Here is a 9,170-nt window from a genome sequence, read left to right as displayed (position 1 = left end):
TGTGTGGCACTTTACTTCCCTTTCAGGTTGGGGTCCATGTGCTGACTGTTGGAAAAATGGGCGCCCTAAGGAGCCAGTATTGGTGAAGAGAGGCAGGTTTCTGTCTCCACCCCGCCAGCTCAGCCACCTAGTCTGCCCTGTGAAACCAGACTCTCGAAGGCAGATGGAACTTCACAGGGCTCATGGTCTCCCTCCATCTCTTCCCTTTGAACTTGGCTGTTGATCTGTGTGGATTGTCTTCTTGCCTTGCTTCCCTTCCTTTGTATTAGCAGATGATTAAAGGGCAGGTTTCAAGGGCTCCACTGGTGGCCTGGTGGCTAAGACTCCAAGCTCCCAAGGGAGGGAGCCCAGGTTTGATCCTTGGTTAGGGAACTAGAGCTCACCTACCCCAACTATTAGATTCTGTCTGTCGTAACTTAAGATCCTATGTGCTACAGTGAAGACCTGGCACAGCCAAGTAAATATTTAAGAGAAGGAGGGGCAGTTTTCAGAAGACTAAAAATTGAAATGTAAGAATGAACCTTTCCCCTGGGGCCGTGTGTGTTTCTCTATCTTCACTGCACCCACCCCACAACGTTTTTGCTGGGGGCCACACCACAGCTTGCAGAACTTCCCCAACCAAGGATTGGACCCGTGCCCCCTGCAGTGGCAGCATGGAGTCCTAACCACTGGAGCACCAGGGACGTCCCCCTCCCTCTTTTAATCAGTGGCAGAGCAGTCCTCCCAGGATTGCTGCAGACTCCCCTGCTTGTAACTTCCTACCTAGGTTAGTAGGTAGGGTGGTTCACCAAAAGGCCAGTAATACGTTGCCAAGGATCACCATACATTATGGCTGTTTAAGAAATTTCCCAAATTTCAAGTGACTCTGTATCAACGCAGAAGCTTTGATTATTTGTCTGTTAATGAATCACTGAGGTTCTTTGTTTTGGTCATTCTACCTCCTAACAGGAAACCCAACAGAATCAGGCTGAAGTCTGTTCATCGGTGGTGGGTCTTACAGAGCAGAAGTGGTTTTAAAGCTTTTGGAGCAACAGAGTGTGAAGAACTCTGAGTAAATGAGGGTGGTGGTATTTAGAGGAAGCTGGGGGTAAATTTTTGTAATATAAGTGACCACTTAAATGACATATAAAAAGAAGTTGTGCACCTACTCCTCTGTTTAAATCATGAAATCAGGGTTTTGTACATTTCGCTTTCATAAATCAGAGGTTATGGAAATAATGGTTTTACCTGTTTATGCATCATATTGTGTGCATGTGTGACAGGGTTCATTTGAAGGGCTCCAGAAATACCCACTTTTCATACAGTTCTGTAAAAAACGGTCTCTGTAAGCAGGTCGTCACTGACAACTCATTTTATTCCAATGAAAAACAAGTGAGAAAAGATCTCCCCAGGCCCCTCAAAGACAGTAGCATAGTTTGGAAAAGGCAGACATGGTGTGTGTTGAAAGCCCATTCTTCACTGTCAGCCTGTTTTCAAAACCAGAGCATGTGTTGCTGTACGCACCTTTCAACAAGCAACCCTTTCTCTTAGCTGGGAGTGGAGAATTCTGTTCTTGAAATACTTCCATAGTTATTCCTTCTCACTCTGAAGCTTCCAGGCTGGAAAAACATAATTTCATCTATGCCAAAAATAGACGACTAAGAATAAATATTAATAAATACCTGTATCAGTTGTACAGTCTCAATGCCTCAATAAACACCAGCATTTCTGCTACTGCTAATTTGTTTAATAAATTAGCTAGCCTGACATTCCGCATGGTGTAAATCATCAATGCTGTAAGCACTGGAATGGAAACACTTCAAGTGATAATGGTTGGGTTTTCATCCTGCATATGTATTTTAGCCAGATAACCCCATCTCAACTTAGATGTTTAGAGCACCAATTCTCAGACCTTGGAAAGGGATTTTGCTCTCATGCTATCACACCTTCTTCCAGCCATCTCCTCCAAGATAGTAAGATGTTGACCTGTTCAAGCAGAGAAATTGCAGCCCCGAGTCAAGCTAAGAGGACAGAATAGACTCCAGACTAAAGATTTAGTTCCTGTTTCAGATCTAAAGCAACTAATGGGAAAGTAGTAAAATTTGCTTTTTGATTTTCTCAGTAATACCATTCAGTCCCTCGCTTTTGATTCTATCCTTTTAGGTAAATAAAAATCTTCAGTCAAAATCTTCATCTTCCAATGCCTATTAATCAGCTACCAGCTATAGAGTTCTTTTAAGAACTGATTTAGTCTTGTGCGTATTGTCCAAATTAAATTTTTATAAAAGATTCCAGTAACAGATGCTACATAATTGAAATTCTTAAGTCCCCTGGAGTTTTTCCTTTGAATGAAGTAAGAGATTTAGTTTAATTAAAATCTATATCCACTGCTCCTTTAGTATGAGCTTGCCATTTACTAGCATGGATTTTTAAAGAGAGAATTTTAAATCGGGTACAGACTAACAAAGTTTTTATGTTAGTTACAATTCTTTATTCTGACTCCTGTCATGGAAGAAATATGGGAATCAGTATAACAGTTCTGTATTTTTTCCATACGGTCACTTGAACTAGAGTTCTAGAAGCCGTCTGCTGTGGGAGTTGCTTACTCTTTGGTGCAGCTGTCCACCCACTTGGTAGAGGAGCAGAGGGTTGTGGGAGGCCCTGTGCAAGACCTCGGTCTGCACACATTGCCCGCAGACCTCTTGACCTCCTCAAGCTTGACAACCTGATCCTTGGGTTCTGCACCCTCTGCACCCTGTGTTCCTTAACTGATAGCATTTTCAAGATATTTTTAGGTAGACTCTGTCAGGACCCAGGAAAAAAAAGTTTCACAAATGTTTTGAGACCCTTATGCTTCATCTTACAGCTCATCAGTGAATGAAGTTAGAAGAGCCTTGTCCCCATTCTCTTGGTACTAAAATGCTGCTATAGTAGCTGAGCTGTAGTATCTTATTGAAAACGTGCCACCACCCTGTCCCACTGTCCTCAGATTAACAGACTTGGAGGCTTCTAGCAGGGGCCTCCTCGTGAGCCCTCAAACCCATTCAGCCGGGAGCTGGTGGAGCCGCAAGCTGGCCTTCAACACCTGGCTTCAAGAGCAGGGCAGGACTCCAGGCGCTTGCGCAGGTGATTGGCAAAATCCACCTGGGTCTGCGAGAGGACTTGGTTGATGATGGTCTTCGGCAGCCATCCCTAGAGTCAAAGAAGAATTTGGCCGTCTTGTGGCTGGCGTCCCTTCCTAGACACCGCAGATCCCTGTCACACACCTGGGGGGTTGCCTGGGCTTGGTCTTGCAGCCCTGTTGGGAGGCACACCCTCCCAGTTGTTCAGGGTCAGGGGCTGGAAGACTGCATTACTGCCCTGCTGTCAGGACCATGTCAGAAGCAAGGGATTTGTCCAGACAGGTTTCAGCCCTGTCTTCCCTACGGTGTGACCCTGAGCTAGCTACCATACCTTTGGGGGGCCTAAGTTTCCTTCTTTCTAAAATAACTACCGAGTTGAAATTGGATATGAAAAGTAAGAGGGAGCCATTGCAGGCTTCTTGGATGATGGAATAACAGGCCATCACTCAAGTTTGTTCCCACTGCAGCGGTCCACTTCTCTCAAAATGGAGGAGGGTCCTACATGTTATTGTGGGCTGATATTGGAGGGCTGTGTTAGTTGCACAGTGGTGTCCTACTCTGCAAACGCATGGACTGGAGCCCACCAGACTCTGTCCATGGGATTCTCCAGGAAAGAATACTGGAGTGGGTTGACATTCCCTTCTCCAGGGGATCTTCCCCACCCAGGGACTGAATCCAGGTCTCCCACATTGCAGGCGGATTCTGTAACATCTGAGCCACCAGGGAAGCCAGTGGGAGGGGTAAGAGCCTACTTTTTTCACCACCCCCGTGGCCCCCTCCCATCCCCCTTACCTTGAGGTCAATGCTGAGCAGCCAGGTGAGTTTGGTCCTTGAGGGACTTCCGGCCAAGGGGCGGAGCACCATGCAGGTGGGGCCGTGCTCAGCTCTGCCAGGTAAAGATACATCAGGTCAAGAGGACAAGCCGGAGTTCTTGAATGCTGGCTAGTTATATTACCCACATTCCTCCCGGACCTCATCTTTTTTTAAGTCTCATTGGAGAATTGCTGTTTGCCAAGGGTGAGATTTAACAGTTGGCAGGTCACCAGCTCGTCAGAACAAATGCCAGTTGGAGCCTGGAGGCCTGCAGAGCCTCTCAGTTGGGATAATGGGGAGGCTGGAAAAAGGTCCAGGGTGGTGTTGGGGGCCCTGGGAAACTCCGATAGCAACTGTGTTCTAAGTGGTATGGACTCTGTTTTCATCAACATTACAGTTGGACCTGAGCATACCAGCTAAACCTAGCCCTACCTCTAGTTTTAGAAAATTATTAAGGTTCTTAAACTTGCTGGGAGGGTCAAGGCAACCTGGCTCTAGAAGTGTGGCCCATCTTGTCTTCCTCCCCTGCTATGGAAAATAAGACGGAGGGTAGGAACCAAGGGTTGGATCCTTGAAGCTGGGGATTCATCACACACTTGGCAAGCATGTATCCCCAGGCTGTGTTAGAAAAGGGAGATATGGGGCTTCCCTGGTGGTCCAGTGGCTAAGACTCCATGTTCCCAGTGCAGGGGGCCTGGGTTCATCCCTGGTCAGGGAATTAGATTCCATGTGCTGCAACTAAGACCCAGCCCAGCCAAATAAATGAATGGGAGCTTTGGGGGCTGCTGCCAGTATTACCTGATGACACCCTTCTGCTGGGGCATCTCCTCATAGAGTGTGGCCATGCCAGCCAGCACGCACATGGAGCCCCGGCGCTTGGTACAGCGTACGCTCACAAAGTCTCGGGGCCCCACGAGGTTTCCTGCCGCCTCTGCAGCCAACTCGTGAGTGATGACCGTGTCTTTTCCAATTTTCTGCAGGACCTGCAAGGCCACAGGGAACCAGAGACACTACTCAGCCAGGTAGGGGGTGAGGCACCACCTCCAGCTCGCCGCCGCCCCCTTGCCACTGCTGCAGCCGCCCTTCCTACCGGCTCTCCCCACCTTGATCTCCTTGACATTGGGATTCCACTCGCCCATGGCCTCCATGCGCTCCACAAGCTCTTCATAAAGCCTCTCCATGGGCTGGTCCACCACCACCTCCAACCGGAACACCTTGCCCACGTCAGGGATCACTTTACTCAGCACCTCGTCCCCATTGGCCTGTTGGTGAGGAGAGAGGAGCCCCGGGGAAATGTTCAGAGGAAAAATATTCCCAGCGTAGGACACAGACAGTTCCTGGCAAGGCAGGAGGGGAACAGCCAGGGGAACTCTAGGCTGAACCCGAGGAAGCCAGGAACCGTCTTTGATAAAGGCAGAGGAGGTCCTGTTTCCTGCCACCAGCCTTGTACATGTGCTGAGGACTGGAGAGGTAACCTGCCTGTCCCCTGGGCCCTTTTTTCTTGAGGATCAATGTCTTTTCTTAAACATTGACATGTATTTATTCGTCCAGATAAAAATCAGAATTATTTTGTAAAATTTTCAACAAACCTGCATTGGGTTTTTGATTGAGATTAACTTGGAGAAAATGAACATGTTTCACTACAGAGTCTTCCCGCATCCTGGGGGTAAATGTTGGTAGGCGTGGGTAGGTCCACCTGAGAAGGCCCTTACTTGACTTCAGAAGCTCAAAGATCCTGAGAGAGAGATTCATTTGGGAGTGAAGAAAGTGGTCTGCAACCAGCTAATTTCACACAGGTTTTTTTTTTTTTTTGCAGTCCAATCCCTCATTTTACACCAGAAGGATGTATGGCCAGAGGTCGGCGAGATGCCCCAGGACCCTTAGCAAGAGCAGTGCTGGGCCCAGGTCCCAGATTTCCTGACTCCCAAACTCGTAGTCTGTTAACTCAGAGAACCCGGAGAAGGAAAGACCTCGCCTGAACTTTGGCCAGTGGGCGGCTTGTGAACTGGCCGTGGAAGTAGAGCCGATTCTCGGTACAGCCCTCGGCCTGTGACCTGCGCCTTGTTCCCAGTGTCCAGTGAAAGGGCAGTGCTCAGGAGCGGGGCACACCAGAGGGCCTTGCTGCTGCTAAGTCACTTCAGTCGTGTCCGACTCTGTGCGACCGCACAGACGGCAGCCCGCCAGGCTCCCCCGTCCCTGGGATTCTCCAGGCAAGAACACTGGAGTGGGTTGCCATTTCCTTCTCCAATGCATGAAAGTGAAAAGTGAAAGTGAAGTCGCTCAGTCATGTCTGAATCTTAGCGACCCCATGGACTGCAGCCTACCAGGCTCCTCCGTCCATGGGATTTTCCAGGCAAGAGTACTGGAGTGGGGTGCCATTGCCTTCTCCCCAGAGGGCCTTGGCCCCCTGTATTCCAGACCAGCCCTGTCACAGGTGAACCCAGGTCACTCCTGCAAGGTCAGCCAGGAGGTGGGCTAAGAGTGCTTCGGCCCTGGCACTTCTGACCAGAGGATGAGGCCTCTCCTGACCCTAGAATCCCCGCTGCATGGTCTGAATGGGTGTACAGCACATCCTGGAGGGGAGCTAAGGACACGGGGACAGCTTTTTTCAAACTCAAGTCTCCAGAACGTCTTTGATGGGGGACAAGAGTATCTGGGGGTATATTCTTGGGAAACAAGAATTCACACTGCTTACTGGGGCTTCCCTGGTGACTCAGCGGTAAGAATCTACCTGCCAGTGCAGGAGACATGGGTTCAATTCCTGGTTTTGGAAAATCCCACATGCCGGGGCAACCAAGCCCATGCACCACAACTATTGAGCCTGTGGCTCTACAGCCCAGTAGCTCCAACTACTGAAGCTCGCTCGCCCTAGAGCCTGTGCTCTGCAATGAGAGACGCCATGGCAATGAGAAGCCCTTGTACCGCAACTAGAGAGCAACCCCTGCTCGCTGCAACTAGAGAAAGCGAGGAGATGCTCCCAACAATGAAGACCGAGGGCAGCTAAATTAAAAAAAAAAACAAACAAAAAAAACTGCTTGCTGCCCAGTGACTACTGCTCAAGGCTGGACTTCTGAGAGGAGCAGAGTCTGCAGCTGGCCTTGAGAATGGTACCGTAACAGCGAGGAGCTGTGGGTTCCTCCGTGGCCCCCTTACCTGCCGGCTCTCCTTCTTCCAGCCCTCCTGGTCTTTGAGGATGCCCAGGGCCCTCTGCATGGCCTCCTCTCCCTGCTGGATATAAGCCAGCTCTTGGTCGCTGTAGAGAGGGTCTTCCAGCTGAGAACCTGGATGCAAAGCCAAGGAGACACTGAGCTTCTAGCCTCCCACCAGTTTCACCCTTTGGATCCCTGAAGAGCCCAGACCAAAGTCACAGGGTCCCAGCCAGCAGGTTGAGTTAGACACAGAGGTCTGGCTGTGAACAACGCCATTCCCATAGAGGGAGTGAGGAAGGTGGAAGGGTGGGGGGACGGGGTCTGGGGGACCACAGCCACACACACAGCGCTTGTACCCGGGAGCCCCCTGCCACTGGCAGAAGCCCAGAAACCTCAGCTCTTACCTAGGAGAGAGCCGCGACGCCGAACCTGGTTAATCCACGCAGCTGGGGCCGGGCCCCCTAGGGCCCTCAGGTTCAGCTCCTGGCCGATGGCCAGCACGGCCTGCTGCCGCAGCCCTGCCAAAAACGGAGGGACATCATTGCTTAGGAGCAGGAAAGCTCCTCTTAGAGATGGACCCTTCCACCCTTCCTCTCATCACAGAGGAGGAAGCTGGCCTGGAGGGAAAGTGACTTGATCAGGAAGGATTCCCAGAGGGATGACTCCAGGGCCCAGAAACCTGCCTTCTGTCTCAGTGGTCCCACCTGAAGGCGGGGGCCACACCCAGGCTGGCTGAAGTTGCCCAACCAAAACATCCCAGTGTTGCAGACACCCTGTCCCCTGAGGTCTGTGAGAATAACTGCTCCGTGTGCCTGGGGGGGTCTTGCTGAGAGAACAGTCCCATGCTGGTGCAGGTCTTCCAAGTGCAGCTTCTATCTAAACAGTAGCCAGCTGAGCCCAATGTAATTGGAAAGGACTCATTTAGATTGCTCTGTGGCCCCTTGAGGGGATTGACTCAAATGACCCTGGGTCCTGCAGACACTGATTTCCACCTTCAGCTGGAGGTATTTAAGGCGCATACTCCCGACTGTATGATGCTGATAAAGAGGCCCCCCCACGCCCCCCACGTGCTCTTGTCCTACTCCCCTTTCTTCTCTCCCTTTCCCCCACCCATCAGCTCTCAGGCTTGCCAACATGGGGGCTTGGAGTCGGGGCTCCCCCCACTGCCACTGTAGCCAGGATTTCCCTGGCACCCTTGGTACCCATCCTAGAGGAAGGCAAAGTCAGGTAGAAGCCAAGACGGCTTGGAGCCCTGCAGAGGATGCCAGGGATGACCGAGCCTGGAAGGCACCTTCGTGTCCAGCTCAATTCTTCAGTGAGGGGGTAGTGGGGGGCTGCTGAGGTGCAGAAGGTGAGAGGCTTGCCCAGGCTGCCTCAATGAGAGGCACAGCTGGGGCCAGATCCTGAGAGGCTTGCCCCTGAGGTGTGCCCTTTCCCCACTAGACACTGCCAAGCCCCTGGCCGCCCAGACGGGGTCCCGGGAGCTCACCCTTCATGCTGCGCATGTGTCTGTAGGAGCTTCCGGCACACAGCTTAAACGTCGCGAGAAGCATCTTTCCTGGCAGTAGAGGCAGGTGTGGAGTCTGGCAGGGATGCTGAGGGCTCCTGCTGTGGCCTCTGGTCCCAGAGGATGGCTGCTCCTGTGCTTCCTCAGCCTGACAAGGTTGTGGCCTCGGGCCCTGCAGCTGCAGCCAGATGGTGTGTTTCTGCGCCTTAAATACCTCCAGCTGAAGGCTGTGTTTCATCATCGGGAGATAAAAAAGCCATCACTCAGCATGGAAAGGAAGGCACCAAGGATAGAGAGATTGCCTCACCAGGAGTCTTTGGCCATTTGCGGGGAGCTGGGGTGGAGAGGGAGGGCGCAGAAAGGGGAAGGGAGGTTGATTCTGACCGGGATGGATGGAGGGGAGAGAAAAGGGAGAAGCAGTGGTCGAGGCAATTTAGGGAAAAAGTGCGCACATGTGCCATTGGTTGGCCAGCAGCCTGCTGTTTAGAGTGTGGCTCTGCAGCTGCCCCCCGCTCAGAAACTCCAGGTTTAGTAGGTCCAGAATTGAGGCTGTGAAAGCCGCATTTTAAAAAACAATTCCAAAGTGATTGCCATGAAGGT

General features: G+C 51.2%; 1 protein-coding gene across 1 annotated transcript; it reads right to left on the bottom strand.

Moving 5' to 3' along the window:
• Window positions 1-3,033: 3,033 nt before the first annotated feature.
• On the bottom strand, window positions 3,034-8,755 carry STAR (steroidogenic acute regulatory protein). Its single transcript, XM_055567076.1, has 7 exons — window positions 8,553-8,755; window positions 7,468-7,581; window positions 7,068-7,195; window positions 5,018-5,176; window positions 4,713-4,897; window positions 3,894-3,987; window positions 3,034-3,171 (listed from the first exon to the last, which is right to left on the bottom strand). The coding sequence occupies exons 1-7, from the start codon at window positions 8,614-8,616 to the stop codon at window positions 3,058-3,060; spliced, it is 858 nt and encodes a 285-aa protein (XP_055423051.1). The 5' UTR covers window positions 8,617-8,755; the 3' UTR covers window positions 3,034-3,057.
• Window positions 8,756-9,170: the final 415 nt, after the last annotated feature.

This window comes from Bubalus kerabau, chromosome 2 (genome assembly GCF_029407905.1).
Source record: "Bubalus kerabau isolate K-KA32 ecotype Philippines breed swamp buffalo chromosome 2, PCC_UOA_SB_1v2, whole genome shotgun sequence".
NCBI classification, from domain to species: domain Eukaryota; kingdom Metazoa; phylum Chordata; class Mammalia; order Artiodactyla; family Bovidae; genus Bubalus; species Bubalus kerabau.
Note: the sequence above shows the minus strand (reverse complement) of the source record. Positions and strands in the feature narration are given on the sequence as shown.